This window comes from Melanerpes formicivorus, unplaced genomic scaffold (genome assembly GCF_026170545.1).
Source record: "Melanerpes formicivorus ecotype bairdi unplaced genomic scaffold, bMelFor1.0.p_v2 SCAF_48, whole genome shotgun sequence".
Lineage (NCBI taxonomy): Eukaryota > Metazoa > Chordata > Aves > Piciformes > Picidae > Melanerpes > Melanerpes formicivorus.
This window is the reverse complement of record NW_027142400.1, coordinates 534,774-551,186: the sequence shown is the minus strand read 5'-3', so window position 1 is coordinate 551,186 and position 16,413 is coordinate 534,774. Positions and strand designations below refer to the sequence as shown.

Below are 16,413 nucleotides of genomic sequence, written 5' to 3'. Positions count from 1 at the left end.
GGCTACAGGGTGATGGAGAAGGCGGGGCTAAGAGGCAGGCTGGGCTGGATCGAGAGTGCGGGGCTGGGGCGAGCTCGGCCACCGCCTCCCCACCCGTGGGTAGCGGCGTCCGGCGCGAGGGGCTCGGGCTCCACGCCGCTCCCAGTAGGCGAGGCAGGAGTTGCCGCCGCGTGGGAGGTAAGGCGGGCCTCGCACTCCTCCCCTGGTTGAGCCGGTCGCCCCTAGGCCAAGGCCCCCCCCTCCGCCCCCTCGCCATGGCCGCGCCTGGGCCCTTCCCCTCAGCCCTCTTAGGGGCCTCGCCTTGGCCCGCTCCTCCGCCTCCGCTCTCGCGGGAGGTGCCACTCTTTCCGGACACCCCCTCCGCCCCCACCACCCTGGGCCCAGGCCTCGCTGCCCTTTCTTCCCCCTCGCGGCGCCGGCTCCGGCCTCCTCCTCCGCCTGGCGGTCGCGGCGGCCGGATCGACTGTTTGCCCACGCGCGGGGCACCCACGCGCCACGCCCCTCCTCGCCGGGAGCTGCAGCATCGATGCCGCTGGCTGGAGGCAGCGGGGCTCCGCTTCCCCCTTGCCGCAGCGTTTCTCTGTTCCTGCCTCTCCGAGGCGGTCGGCGTGCGCTTCGCGCCCCACCGCCGGCTCGCTCTCCCGCTCCGATGTGGGTGGGTGGGACAGTCTCGTTTCACCCTGGTTTGCGCGGATTTAAAGTGCGTGAGGCGGTGACATTCGCGTCCTCACGTTCTTTTGCTGTGGCCCATCCCCTGCGAGAGGCTGATCAGAAACCAGAGTAAAACAAATGGCTTAAAACTGCTTTCCGCGTGATGTAATTCTTTTTTTAATGTGTGACACACTTCGAATACTCCCTACTCCTGCTTCAGCTGTCCAGAGAGATTTCCGTACTTCCACCTTTTGGGGTCTGGCTTGGGAACATTTCAGCTGGTATGTGGCTCCTCAGAATCTTTTTCTGGCAAGAAGAAAGTTCTCTGGTTTCTTTCCTTTTCTCATCCAGTCTACAACCTCCTTACAGGGGTTAAACCTATTTAGGGGGAAAAAGGTGGGGTTTAAAATTAGAAAAAAAAAATCTTAAACCAACTGTCATTTAACTGTTTGTGTAGAAGGGTGTTACTTCTGAAACAGACCAAGTTTCAATGTTACTACAACAGCTGCATAGAGGGAACTTCTTGTGAACCACTTCCTCCTCTTCTTACCCAACGACACTTAGCTTAGAATTGCTTAAGCTGAGACTGTGCATTTTATTTGCCTTTAATTCTTACAACTTCCTGAATATTTAATTTAAAGCGGTATTTGGGTTTTTACCCAAAGGCAGTATTTAGCTATAATCACAAACAGTTCTGTTTGGGAGTTGTCCCTCAGAGCTTAGTTCAAGGCTGTTCTTCTCCAAAGTTTGGTATCTGCTGTTTTGGATGCACTTGACCTTTGAACTGAAATTTGCTCATGAGATGAAGTTGAAAGCAAATTCCCTCTTTCCATCTTTGTTTTGTGAAAATTGGTACTGTTAGCTTAATGTCTTACAAGCATTTTCTGCTTTCAGTTATTTCAAGCTTGTAACTGTAAAGTATTTTGTAGGTGAGTAAATACCTGTAGCATTCTGCATGTCTCATGTCCGATTCCCTGTATGAAGTAGTAAGGCAGTGTGCATTTCCCAATATTTTTGCTCAGTAAAGTAATTTAATATGGTAGAGATTCAAGCATGCCATCTTATGCTTTAATAGAGCTTTCAATTTTGTTTAGCAAGCTGAAGTATGGTAGAAAACACATTCTTGAGATGGTATGCCTAGAAATAGATTTAGGGTAATGGAGAAAGAAATACTGCAAACCTTGAAATAATTTATAATGTGTATGCTCTTCTTCCCAGCTGGTGATAGATCTGGCTTTAGCTATAGATCAGGCTGAGTCTTGAAATAGGCTTCTTATTTCAATATTGTATATAATTGAAAAAATTACCCGTATTCCTCTGAGTGGAAAAGTGTATGTCTTGATGATATTGTAATCAACATGTTGACTGTATCTAAGTATTGCATACTTTATCACAGTGGTGCTGATTATATAGTTAAACTGATGGGTAGTTCTCAGCAAGTGAGCATTCTGGTGGTTGTGCTTTGAAGGAAAGCAGCAGTTTAAGGGGATTTAAGATCTTGGGGGATCTGTATCTTTACTACCAGAATGTCATGATGTTCAGTGGCTGTTGAAGGATGCATCATGATATCTGTAGCTTAAGCACTGAGAGGTTTTGGAGGCCTGGGCTGTTCCATTAGATTTGTCCGTGCTGATGACTGAAGTCTAAATGATTTGCATCGTTCTCATTTAGGACTTTTCTAAAGTGAGGTTAGTATTTTCTATGTAAAGAACATATTTAGAAATGGAAATCAAAACTACTGTCTTCGGTGCTCAAAAGGACTTTGGTGCAAAAAGCCTTTGGGGATTTCAAAAGGACCTGAACTCAAGTGAAGAAATGAAATGACAAAAGTAGGTAGGTGAAGTGGTAGAGTTTAACAGTCCATTTATTTCTTATTTGCACAGTCTGCAAAGAGTAATTTTTTTTTTTTTTTTTTTTTTCTGGTCAAAATAGTTGTCTGAGGACTTGGCCCAAGAGAGAGGCAAGGGGGAATTAATTATTAAGAGAGAGCTTGAGTTCTTTTCTGTGGGGCATAGTAAACTACCTTCCATAGAAGGCCAGCAAGATGTTTATAGTAGGAAGTACTACTTCTGTCTAAGAAAGCTTTAATGGATGATGAGGGGCACTCAGTGACAATCCTGTTGTTAAAATGCTCAGAATTAGCAAGCTGATGAGAGAGTAATTATGAAATATATTTTTTTTGCTTTGGGATGCTGTCTTGGAGGTAGCCATCTTTCTTTGCCCTTTAGCATATTGTTACTGTCAAATAAATAATCTGTTACCAGAAGTTTATATTTAATTTGAGACAGTCTTGTATTTGGTATCTAAGTAGGTTCAACTACAAGGGGGGAAGGAATAATGTCAAACTGATGGTATTTGCTCTGTTGGCTTGGTTTGTGGTGGTGGTTTGGGGTTTTTTGTTTTGTTTCCAGTAGACGTAGGGGTATCTTGAATGTCCCAAGTAAAAATACTGTCAAGATGCGTTCTCTTTGATTCTAATTATAAGACTGAATGTCTTTGGAAGTTGCTTCCCAAGAATTACCTGAAATGGTTGGGATTGGTTGTATTTAAGTGTAGCAAATAAACTTTTCATTGATTTTAGTATCTTCTTTTGATACTATTCTGCAAAATGGCTTCTTTCCAGTATCACAGTAGTGTTTATATAGTATCATTTTTTCCTTAACTTGAAACCAAAATGGAATTAATAATATTTGTTCTTAGCAGGGTAGATGCATGCAGTGCTTCCATGTTCCCTGTTTTCCAGGTGTATGAGATTTGTGCAAACCTCAGATAGTAAACCTTTTATAGCACACTGAGGATTACTAATTTAACTCTGGCCATCCTTTATCATTAGAGAAACTTCAGCCTTACTAAGTGTGGTTTTAGATGTTTAATAATGTTTTAATCGAGGCTGCTAAGTGTATTGTATGAGAGGACCTTTTAAATCTAGAAGTACACAAGTAGTTCTTCATAGTACTGTAAAAATGCCCCATTACTATTGTCTGGTTTTAGTCTTGTGTATTTAGAGCTGGGCTTTGAACAGGCTTGTGTTTGTAGTAATTAAAAGGCAAGTTCAGTGCCCAAGAGTGTTTTAACATTGCTTTGCATTCTTGCTCTTGCCCTTCCTCTGCTGTAACCTTCTTTGCTCTCTTTTGCTGTTTTTAGCTACTCTGCCCTACATTGCCTCTTGTCTGCATCTCTTCCACCAAATGACTATTCCAGTTGCTCCACCTATTGCTGTCTGTCCTCAGCCTATGACAGCCACTTCCCATACTGTTCAGCTCTTTATTTCTTTGAAGTAATGAAGACTTAGCACTGAAATCTTACTTTTCAGTTCCAGGATCTTTTACCAGGTCAGAGCATCAGACCTGTCAGCTGCAGGGAGGATTCTACCGATCTTTCTACCCTGAGCTGAATCATGCTGAGATGTGTATTTATTGTGCTTGAGGTCAGTTTTGGCTCGAGTGAGTACATGTGAATATGTTTGTGTGCTCTGAAGCTGGCCCCATCTAAGTAATACACGAGGCAGATATACAGCATGTTTCTGAAACTGTAGCTGCCAAAATCCTGTTAAAATTCAAAACAGAATATACCCTCTCATTTGAGAGGGGGTGTTTTGTTGTGTTTGTTTTGTTTTTTATTCTTCAGAAGGATTTCATAAGACCAAAGTTAAAGGCTGTTGTATTAGGGGATGACAGATTAGTATCTAATTCCTCTTTTATTTTGTTCTTGGATATCTTCCCAATATCTGGGAAGGGATTGCCTGACCTGTCCTGGAAGTGCTCGAACAGCAGGGCTTGAGCCACCATGGTTTTCAGCCAGGATATTAATGTAGGCCAAAACTGGTTTTGTAGCTGGGGACAGGCTGTAAACTGTATCAGTTCTAATATGTTGCTTTTCTGTTTGTTTTTTAAGAGTGTGATCAGCTTGCACTGAAAGAGGGACTCTGGGGCTCTTGTTTTAGCATGATTCTAGCCTTTTGCATGTAGATAAGTTTTTCATTTTGCATACATTTGTTTGTATTTCAGGCTGTGGTGGAATTATGCAGCTCAGGAGAATTAAGTCTCTTTGCAAAAGCTGCCTTCCTAGCAAGTAGTTAGCTGAAATAGCAGAATCTTCCTTTGTCTTCAATGCTTTATAGCATTAGCACCCAAAGTTTTCACATGTATGGTGAACATGCATTGTTTTAGTGGAGCGGAAAGAGGGTGTAATGTATGGATTTCCACTTCCATGGAACCTTCACTGATGGTCCGGTACCTCCCATATTCAGAGCTTTGCTCAGTGTGCCCATGGTTTAGGTGGGTTGGATTGGTTGATGGGTTGGATGCAATGATCTTGAAGGTCTCTTCCAACCTGGTGTATTCTATGTATACTAATGATAATTTAAGGAAATACAAGTTACTCTGGGAGGGGAATGGTGGCAACCAAGCTCTGTTTTCTGCTTCTACCAGGCCTGCTAGGGAATTGGATTGTCTTTGTGACCACTCTTGGAGTCACCTGGTTATCTTGATGACAAAATTTATAGACGTAGCCACATAATTTCAAGTACTGAGAGAACTTAAAGATCATCTAGTTCTAACTGCCTTGCCATTGGCCACTAGACTATGTTGCTCAAGGCCCTGTCCAGCCCAGCCTTCAACACTTTCAGGGAGGGGGCATCCACAACTTCCCTGGGCAACCTGTTCCAGTGTCTCACCACCCTCACTGGAAAGAATTTCTTCCCCATATCCAGTCTAATTCTACCCTGTTCCAGTTTAAACCCATTCTCCCTCATCCTATCTCTACAAGCCCTTGTAAAAAGTCCCTCCCTGCCTTTCTTATAGCCCCCCTTCAGGAAGGCTGCTATAAGGTCTCCCTGGAGCTGTCTTTTCTCCAGTCTGAAGAGTCCCAACTCTCTCAGCCTGTCCTCATTGGGGAGGTGCTCCAGCCCTCTGATCATCTATGTGGCCCTCCTGGATATGCTCTAACAGTTTGATGTCCTTCTTGTGTTGGGGGGCCCAGAAATGGATGTAGTACTCTAGATGGGTTCTCACAAGAGCGGAGTAGAGTGGGAGAATCACCTTCCTCATTCTGTTGGTCACACTTCTTTTGATACGACCCATCAAATCTAGCTTCTAGGATTCAGGAATGCCATGAGACCAATGCATTTCACCAGTCTCTTTGGGGTACTCTATTGCTATCCTCTCTAAGCCAGCAACATTTCTGTAACTACTACTGCCCACTGTGGAGGATAGTACTGCCTGGATTTGAATATGCCTGGTATGTCTTAATGTTGAGAGGCTGACATGCGTTTCTATGATCCTGTAACTGGATAATCTTTAGTTTGGAAGATGCACAGCTCAGCTTGCCGTTGAAAAAGGCATAGATGAATTTCTTTCCCCATGGAACTTTACTTACTGGGACAGTATTTTTAGACTTCCAGAAAGTAGCAAGTGTCAGCTGCTGCAGAAGGAAAAATGGCTATCTACTTTGGACGACCAGCAACAACGTTTTATCTTCCACTTTGCTAAGCAGAGTTGCATTGGTAGCATATTAATATATTATCTCCCCTTAAAATAGGCATCCATTCCCTCTGGAGTATGCTCCACCTGATTCTGTCAGTCAGGAGCAAGTAAAATGGATGTTGTCAGACCAATTTAAGAGGCCTTGTGTGCTCATACAGTGAACAAGCTGATGTGACTTCAAAACTTAGAGCTGCAGAAAATGTCTGTTGGGTTTTCTTGTGGTTTTCAGATTCATGTTGGTATTGGTTCTCTGTTCCTTTTTCTAAAAGTCAGCATTCAAGCAGTTATTTCCCACTTTATTCCCAGCTGATGCTTGGGAGTGGTAATGTAAGAGTGAGTGGAATTACAATTTTTGCATTTCTTAATGCTCTATTAAATAGAATTCCTGCTTTCAAGGCAATGACAGATAATGTCATGATTTCCTTCTGTCACTGTAGGATGCCTGGCTTCTACAGCCTGTTTCTCTGGCTTGCTGAATCTTTGGATTGATGCCTGAATACAAAAAAACTGTCCCCTTGTACTTTGGGTTTGGGCATTTAGAGGACTGAAATGAAGCAGTAGCTAATGTGGTAACTGCTTGTTTTACTTTGTGATGTCTTGCAGTTGGTCTCTGCAAATGATTTGGAGCAGAGTTTTATATAATGACGTGAACAGCCAAAATCTTGCAAACTCCAATAAACAAGGGTCTTAAAGGTATAGCATATGCCTTTTCTGAATATGAAAAGCTAGTGTAACATTGCAACTTAAATTAGTTTTACTGGAGTTTTACTGTTGTACTTGAAGAAAGCAAAGTTCTGTGCAGCTTTGAGGAATATTTTATGTTTTGTGGAGGTTCAACTTTATCTTTTCCAGAAAACATTCAGAAAATGCTAGATAATGTTATTAGCAAAAAACAGCTGGATCGAGCACATTCCTGTAGACTTCTACCCTGATGGTCTGCGACACATTGACCTAAGGCATAAGACATGAGTGACTGGTCTAGTTTTGAAAAAGTACTGCTGTTCCCAGAAAGGGTTTTCCTCTGGGTATAGATTTGCCAATAATCACCTGCAGCAAGATATGAGGACTGGCTTCTCTATGATAATAATCATGGAGTTCATATTCAGTTCTGTAGGGAAGAATTGGTCAGAGTAGAAGTCATCTCTCTTTACCTGGAAATTTGCTGGACTAGTAAGTAGCAGTTCAGTTTGTAGAAGTAGAAAGTTCAGCTACAAGAATTGGGAAGCATATTAAGTACCAAGCCAGATCTCTACAGGCTTGAGACTGCTGAAAGTCTGAACTGTTGGAATGTGAGGAAAGTAAGTTATCTATGTTGGCTGTGCAGGGATGAGATAGTCCCAGGAAAACAGAAATGCAGGTAGTTGGAAATAACATTGAACTCAGTTTGGAGGGGCCAGCGGCAAGAGATACCCAGGCTTTCTAGAGTTTTGTAGGGCAACTGTAGAAATGGTTGCAGGTCCTTACTTGAACACATTGAAGTATTGCTTGTAGGGTTTGGTCAGCCCTTCTCAGGGTTTTGGTGCATGGCCTACCTGGGGAGACAAAGAAGCATAGGTCAGTGACAAGCAGGGTAGCAAAACTGATTTTCAGCAAGCATGTTAAGAATGTATTAGTATACTTGAGGCAGTCATCTTGTGAAAAGATGCTGTTCAGCTGTTCTGTCTTAACACAGAAAAGAGAGCTTTTGTTCAGAAAGGAATGTGGTCTTCCTGGATGTGTTCTGGGTCTTGAGTGGGACAGTGCATTTACTCTGTGTATGTGTTTAAATAAATGTTTAAAACATTTGTGCTTTGGTCTCCTTTGTCACCTTTAAATACACTCGGGGGGGGCGGGGGGGGGGGGGGAGGGAGGTGCAATCAAGCAGTTCTACCATAGTTGTTCTGAACTGCAGGGATTTCAATTCTGAGAAGCTGATGGCAGTTTACAATGCCTTGTGGCCTGTATACGCTTTGGTTATTACTTTATCAAACATCTGAAAACTCAGGGTTGAAACCAACTAATACTTAGTATCACTGCATCTTTCTTGTTCCTGGCAGTTCAGTAAATGCCTATATTAAAAGCTTGCTTTTTTTTTTCAAACCACTGAAGTGTCACTAGTTTGAGTAAACATGAAGGAGATTGTTAAGGGCTTAACTTGTCAACTATGAATGCCAGAAGATAGAAGGGTACTTGGAGAAACCTCTGCCTTCCTTTTTCTGAGGTCTAGAATAAAGAGATCAGAAAACTGCCAGCATTTTCCCTGAAACTTCTAGTCACACCTTCTAGAATAGTCACCATTTTAACCACTAGGTAGGGAGTGGGCTTAAGGCAGTTGGGTTTAGAAGGCTTTCCAGCTGTGAAACCCTCAATTACATCACTTACCAGGCATTCATAACAGAAGCTTCTTAAGTTGTTGGGGTTTTTTGTTGGTTTTGTGGTGGTGTGTTGGTTTTTTGGGTTTTTTTTCTTGAACAATGTGCATAGCACTTAAATGTTGTCAGAAGTTCCTCTCCAAACTGTCACAGAAGTATTTTGGGATTTAGAAACATTGAGCACATAATCTGCTATGGGCATTTTCCAAGGACACTAAAAATACAGTATCTTAAAATGTAATTGCAACTGGGCCTTCTCTTCAGTGAAGTTTTACCCTAAAAAAAAAAAAAAAAAAAAGCCCCCTAATAATTAGCCCCTGCTACAGAGTTTTTCCTAGGAGCTATTAAAAAATACTCTGGAGGTGCTCTTTTTATCACTTGCATTGCAGTAAACCTTTACACTGCTACAGTTTATCTGTTGGCAGAGACAGTATAGTCTTACCATATAACCAAGAACTCAATTTTCCTCACACTTCATGTAGGTACATATGAAGTGAATGGTGATAATGCTGATTTCATTATTTACAAGAATGATAAATGATTTTTATTTATATACAACTATCTGATGCTGCTCCCCACCCACAGCAGGAATGCAGGCAGGTGTACTATCTGGGTGTGAAAAAGTGCAGTATGCTCTCAAGGAGGTGCAGTGCCACTCCAAACCTCCTTTTTTTCATTCCTACTACCATGAACTCGGTTCCCTTTCAACAGTGGCTGTGTAATGTCTTTCAGAATTGTACAAGATAATACAATGCCATTTAACAGCAAGCACATTAACTGGCATAGGTATTCTCACATATCCTAGGAAGGTTAAGAAAAACCACACCGTACTCACTGCAATTCTCCTTATTTCTTGTTCACACAAGAGTTCCTGGCTGCTGCCTAGTGGTCCTTTGCCTTGATTGTGAATTGAATAGCCATTTCTTTATTGTTTAGGTATGTTTTGTTCTTTGTAGTCTGGTAGTGATCCTAAACACTGCTGGTCAAGCTGAACTGCCATCAGTACCACCTCTGAGCACACCTTTAGGGAGTTAATATGCTGTGGGTAGAAGCTTGATGGAACAGCTGCACTTTGCTAGAGGAAAATTCAGTAGTTATTTTAAAACTGCTTAGACTCTGTTCTTTAAGGACAGGGTATTCCAGGAAACAATGCTAAACTGTTGCTGAATTCAGATATTTTTAACTTCAAACACAATTTAATTGTGCTCACTAGGTTGTGTCAATTCAGTGTCCAAATATAGGCCCTCGAGTGTTTGTGGGTTTTTTTTTGTTCCAGCAGTGATATTGTAACAGCCTGTTTAAGTTGTTACAAGACATGAATGTATAATGAAACTGATTTTGAGGGGGAAAATCACATGTGCTCTGCATAGACTAAAACAGGTCTTAAAGCTTGTAGAAACTCACTTTTTGCTGTGGATGTCATATTTCCATTTTCCTTTTCACTAGAGTTTTGCAAGATGTTTTTGTCACTTGTATGTATTACAAAGACTGCGAGTAGGAAGTCCTTTTGAATGAGAGGGACATGGTGTATCTGATGTACAGTTCTGTCTGTATCACTTAGTTGCTTGGAGAAGAAAAACTTCAACATGTGGATTAGTTATTTCACAAGGACCCAGGGGCTGTGGTGGAGATGTGGGTTTTCTGTATAATGACCCTACATCTGGTTGGAAAAGGAGCAGTCTAGCAGGCAATACTACATTGTATTGCAATAAGTGTAAAAAGCAGTAGGCAACAGTGCTGAGACAAAAAATAAGCAGGACTAATAAGAGAATTTTTCAGTGTGTAGAAATAATCATAGGCCAAATTGCTACTGGGTTGCTTGAGGGCATTCCACTTAGGTGGAATTATTGTTACAATTAAACAGTAGTCCTTGGCATTAAGCATCTTAAGCTTTAAATCTCTTCCTTGGAGACAGTCCAGTTAATTGGAATATATGTTATTGCCTAGTTTTGTATTATTTATGCCATTGACTAATGCAATTAAAAAAGGACTTTAAAAAATCCCAAACCTATGCTAGTAATATCCAAGAACTACTTTTTTTCCCCCCCTGTTCAGTCAGGCTCAGTTTCTTCTGCTCTAGCTATTGCATGAAGCAGACGCAGTAATAGGTAGTCATCTTTATCTGACATGCATTCAATCTTTTCTGTGCATCCTAGCGATTTTAAATACAAAATATATATCTGATACTACACACACTTTATTCTTCTAGTAACACATACCCAGAAGAATGAGTTAACTTCTTGTTACAAGAACTTCTACCTCTCTAAAAAGGTGCTGCCTCTTTTTTGGTGATTAATATTATTGTGATTCTTAGTGACTAAGAAGCAGTTGCAGTGAGAGCTGACCCATGTGAAATGTACATTTAGGGTTAAAAAAAAAACCCAAACACCACAATTCCCACAGAAATTATGTGTGTTTGGATACAATCATCCTGAAATTTTTAATTGCATGCAGAGCTTTGTAAAAATTTCAAAGGAGGTCAGCTGTCCTGAATGGGGTCTGAACTTTTATTCTTAGTTTTTCACTTTGCAACAATGTAGTGACTGCTTTAGTCTTTTGTTGCATCCCTGTTAACACTGCTGAATTTTAACTCTTACTCATGCCTTCCTAGTCACTGGCAATGACTGTTTCTCATGCTGTTGTCACTTTGTCTCCAAAAAAAAAATACAGGAACTGGTGATAAAAGGCCCTAGTTCTCGATCACATAAGTCATCATTGATACTAATGTTTTCATAAAGTAGCTTGAGTGACTATCCTATGTTTACCCTGTGAGGTAAGTAGTCTGAACATGCTAGCATGGTTCAAGAAGTCACTGCCTGAAGTGACACACTAAAGTGATTTGATCGTTGTTAGCACATGCTGTGGAAAGCAGAACAAGTTGGATTAAGCTATTTTGGAAATTTACAGAATTTTTGGTCTCTACATACCAGTTTAAGTGCAGGCAAATGTAGTTGCTAGTTCATCTTTTAGCACATGAACATTTGAAATGCTGTATACTATGTTATTTCCTGATGTTTGTGTACACAATAACAGATAAAGCCAAAGTAACTTTCTAACTAAACATGTCTCTGACAGCTATGACATACTGGCTGATAAAGATTTGTGGCAGCATTGATGTTTTCTGTATTTATGGTTTTACAATTTGGGGAAATTTTCTTTTGTGGGCATTGCAAGGGTAGCTCTTACTGACAACTAATTTCATTCCTTTTGTAGAACAAACCTTTTTTTTTTTAAAGTTTCTTCTAAATGTTGAAAGGGTTGCTCTTGGGATGGCACCATCACAGCAAACAACTGTTCCAGCATAAAACATGTTCTCACAATCAGAATTTACTTTGCATCTGCATTTGTTGAAACACAAGTCAATCATGCAGCTGTCCTATGCCACAGAACAGCCCAGCTGTAGAATCAAGCAAAAGCAGGATCTTGTTGACAAACAGATGCTTTGCATAAGCTAGATTTTTCTGAGTTTAGTACAAAAATAAAAGATGTTATCTCACAATGTTTTTTGATGTACTTAGTTGGCGTTAACTGTTTTTAAAGCAGCGACAAATGCTGTAACTACTCAAACCCATTCTGTAGGAAAAGAAATAAAATGTTCATTTGGAAGCATTAAGAATACAGGCTTGTTTTGTTTTGTTTTGGGGGTTTTGTGCCACTAAGTTCTTTCCTTAGGGAAAACTTGAGAGATGTTTTCAGTATGAGCCTTTTTATTCATTGGTTGGTTTTATTCATTCCATTTGTAAGAATTTGTTTTAATCAGTTAATTTTAGATCATCATACTTTTTATATGATACTGTGCCTGCTTTGAAGAACAGTGAAGCTTACAACCACTGGCTTGATAGATTTCTTATAGAAAAGAGGTGTTTGGGACAAGCAAGTAGGCCAGAAAGTGGAGACAGAGATAACAGGTACCTGCCTCCGTGGATGGATAAAATCCATCTGCTAACTGATTTTGAAGGAAGATAAATGGTGTGGGGAGGAATACCTGAATCAAAAAACATGAAACTTGTGGAGAGCTAATCTCAGGAAGACATGATGGGGGACAACCTATTTCATTTGCTGTACCTGGGAGAGGGTATGTGTAGTCGCATTACGAATGGGTCACATGGCTAAGGCAGGTCTTTGAAAGTAAAATAAACCCAACATTGTGTATGAAGTAGAAGCTGACCTGAACTTCACCACCTCATGAAGAAGGGAAGCTTTCTAAATTGCAGTTTGAGCTGCAAGAAGCCGGGTGAACATACTGGAGAAAAATCCTTTGTTACTCTCTTCATGTACTTTTCAAAGTACCTGCTCTTGGTTCCTCTCACTGTTACTTTTCTTCTATTAAAAGACAGGCTGAAGGGAAGGGAAATAGAGATGAAAACTCTAGATTTTAAAACAGAGCAGAGCAACTTCTGTTCTCACTGTTGCTCCAGGAGATGGTGGATGCTGCTCAGTGCTGTTCTTTAGAGATGGGAAGATATTAGGGGATGTAGTAAGTGTTTTTTTTTAATCTGTGAGACTAAAGAAGCCCTGTGACCTCATGGAATCATGAGCCTGAGGAGCAGACAGTAGAAAAGGAGGGAGGAATGGTAAGCAGAATCTCCTAGGATGGAACTAGAAGACAACTGGTATGTAACCAGTATCTGTGTGGCGGGGTTTCCCTCTTCCAGCAGAACATGAGAGTTTGAAGCTATGACTTGCTGCTGGAGATAGCACTCTGATCTGATCAGATGAAAAATCTAAGCATGTCAGTCCTTACATATTATAAAGGAGAGAATTTACAGTTTCTTAATTAAGAAGAAGGAACTGTATCAGAGGAGTGCATTGTGTTTTGGGACAACAGTAAAACCTAGGGGGCTCTGTATTAGTCGAGCTGTGCATTGAACTTATCAATCAGCATACAGCATCTTGCCACTAGGAGCAAGTGCATTAAAGCTAGCTCTTAAAGAAGGAGATGGTGTAGGTTAGGGCTAATGGAGTTCTTGAGAAAAATTAACTTAAAATACAAAGTGGAAAAAGTATGAACTTCTATATCATTAATCTTAGTAGTGTGTTCTGTAAGTTGTTCTTGTCAACATAATCATGAGTATTATGGCAGTACTTCAGCTCCTACTGGAAAAAAAGACTACCTTGTTATAAGCTCTATATAATCACAGGAGGTCTCACTTCCAAAACAACTTACAGCTTAAATAGAATAACAAAAATATGCTGGAGAAAGATGTTGCACAGTGAACTGCAATGCCATTGTATTTAGTGGAGCGTTTGGGGCAAGTTTATAGAGAAAATGAAGACATCAAACTAAAAAGAAGGGGAAGTGGTGAGAGAGGAGAATTAATAACAAGAAGAGAAGGGATGGAGTACAGGAAAGCTGAGAAATTGAGAGATAGGAAGAAAGGGATCAAATCAGTAAGTAATTTATCGTTTATTTGGTTGGGAGCATCTACCTTAAGAGTCATGGGAGTGTTAATCTGGTTTCAAAGTGGCATGATGTGGGTGGTTTTCATAAGCAAACCTAGTGTTCATTGTAAATGTATAAGCTGAATTTTTCTTAAAGATCACAGATCTCTTCCTCCACCCACACTGTTCTTACACTTCTTGATTTCATGCTTTCTGTTTGCTATAAATTGTGTTTATCTTTTTTACCCACAGTAATAAGATTCAAGTTTAGGAGGAAAAAAAATAACCAAACTTGATCAGTGGAAGAAAAAGATCATATTCCCTGTAAACCTGGTCATATCAAGTGTAAAACTGTGTTCTCCCACATACAGACTGGAGGACTCCTGTCAGTTGCTTATAAATGTTAAGCTTTGTCCCCTAAGACCTTGGCTGCTCAACATATGTTGATAGAAGAGATGCTACTCTTCTCTCTCAGAAGTAGCAAATTACTTAGTCTAGGCAGTCAAACTAGGAAAAAAAACTTTGCAAGTTTGGTTTGTGTGCATCCTACTCATCTGTCCTCCCTCTTAGTGCAGCCAAGAAGCATATCCCACAGCCTCCTACTATATTCACCTCTCCATGCTCTTTGTATGGCTTGACAATTCCTTCCTCTTCTTGTCTGCCCTTGTTGACCCTTGTCTGTCCTTCTAAGTCTAGATCTGCACCCCTCACCTTTTGTGCTAGCATATGCCAAGAAGATGCGTGGGGTAAGAACTATTATGTAATGAAAACATAATGTAGTTAACATCTACAGAGATCTGAATTAAAGAAGAAACAATGTTAAGATACCACATTGGAAATAGATTGAGTCCTTGAAGTTAAACTTGAACAGATAACTCTTGTTGTGGGGTTTCCTAACTTGGTGGTTTTTGTAAAAGCTCAGCAAATTTTTGAGTACCTGGTTCACTACTCTGTAATGTAGTAAGAGTAATAGCTGAAACAAATAAGGCTTGTAGGAGCATGTCAGTTCTGTCTGCTGGTCAGTTCTTCCTGCTTCATTCATTGCTTGTTGGATGTTTTTAATAAATTTTGACAGAGGGGGAGAGCTCAGGCATAAGTTGGTCCACTCTCTAGAAGAGAAGCTGTGTAGAGAATAGTTTATCTGCTTGGCCTGTTTGTTAGTCTGTCAACATGTATGCCAATGTTTTTGCACAATGTGTGCAGTTATGTCAAAACCTGCAGAAGAAGATGCTGCCTGGCAAGTCATGTGGAGTGGGAACTGAAAGGAATGTGGAGTTCTGGAAGAGATGAGGCGGGGTAACGGCACTGCAGGGATTCTGGGACCACTGGAAAGAGGATGTGTAAGAATGAGTGATGCACAGGCAGAAGAATCTGCATCATGTATGACAAACTCTATAAAGCTAATGCAAATACTTTAGTATAGTGTTTGCTTAGCACAAGGATTATATTCACAGTTGTGTAACAAAGGTTGCAAGATTGCATTTTTACCCGGTGAGTGAGAAGTAGGTATCTTTGTAGTGCCAAACTTAACTGCAGCTCTGTATAGTGCTGCACTGAACTTCGTGGTGGTCATGTGAATGTGAGAAGCTGGGGATTTTGTTAATGATAAAACTCTTTGGTTGGTTGGTTTGTTTCTCCTGAAGTGTTGTTTGGGAATATTCTTATTTTATTATGCAAACAGGAAATTGCTTCTATAAGGACATGTGGTCATGTCATGTGGTTGAATTACCTGTTACCATAAGTATTAGCTTTCTCAAATAAAATGTTTAAACAGTCATGGGTTTTAGAAACAACAAACCCAAAAACCTACAAACAAACCAACCAACCCACAAAACAAACCAACCCCAAACACACTTATTTGGTAACAGTTCTCTAGTACTTTGGGTGTTTTTGTTCAGACTTCTCACTGTTACCTTCTAAAGCTGTCAGGTGAACACTTTTTAAAGCTGTAAGTCAAGAGGAGGCATATTTTACAGCTGATTAAAAGAATAATTTGTGTGTGATGTGGAAACAAAATCTAAGTCTGACACAACACTGCTGCTCTTTGATAGCAGTGTTAGAGGATAATTTACACGCCTCACCACTAGTTTTGGCACAACTCTTGATGTCAAGCCAGTTGATGCACTATATTTGGAAATGTGGCTGTTGTGTGTTACCAAGCTTATTCATCATTGCTGTCAGCGTACTCTCTCTTTGCGGAATGCTTTCAGCAATCTTCAACAATGTTCAGTTGGAAGGAAACATGGCATAGTACTTAAAAAAATATTCACCAGAAGACAACCAGAAAAACCAACTTAAAACAAGCCCAAACCACTTTTCTGCTGAAATGTGTATTACTGTTTCTTCAGATATTTTATGAAGCCTGCAGATCATCTTGGTCCTGAAGGATTTTTTTTGTTGTTGTTGTTTTCTCTGCAGCTATACTTCATATTGCTGCTTCTGTTGTCATGCATGTACTGGCAAACAATCTGGTTTTTTCATTGCTGTGTTGAGAAGCAGGCATGTACTTTATTGCTTTCTAAACAATAGTTTAAGTCTCTTGCAAA

At 40.6% G+C, this 16,413-nt stretch overlaps 1 protein-coding gene across 2 annotated transcripts in view; it reads left to right on the top strand.

Moving 5' to 3' along the window:
• The first annotated feature begins 15 nt into the window (after positions 1-15).
• Positions 16-16,413, top strand: part of SETD3 (SET domain containing 3, actin N3(tau)-histidine methyltransferase) — a 65,826-nt gene continuing 49,428 nt past the window's right edge. Inside the window, exon 1 of one of the 2 annotated variants that reach the window (XM_068160086.1) lies at positions 16-177. Coding sequence is in view for 1 of the 2 variants with exons in the window: in XM_068160085.1 (XP_068016186.1) it covers positions 832-932 (101 nt within the window). In the remaining variant the exon portion in view is untranslated. Of the gene's footprint in view, positions 178-745; positions 933-16,413 lie in introns of those variants that run through there. The other variant, XM_068160085.1, reaches the window with a different exon arrangement.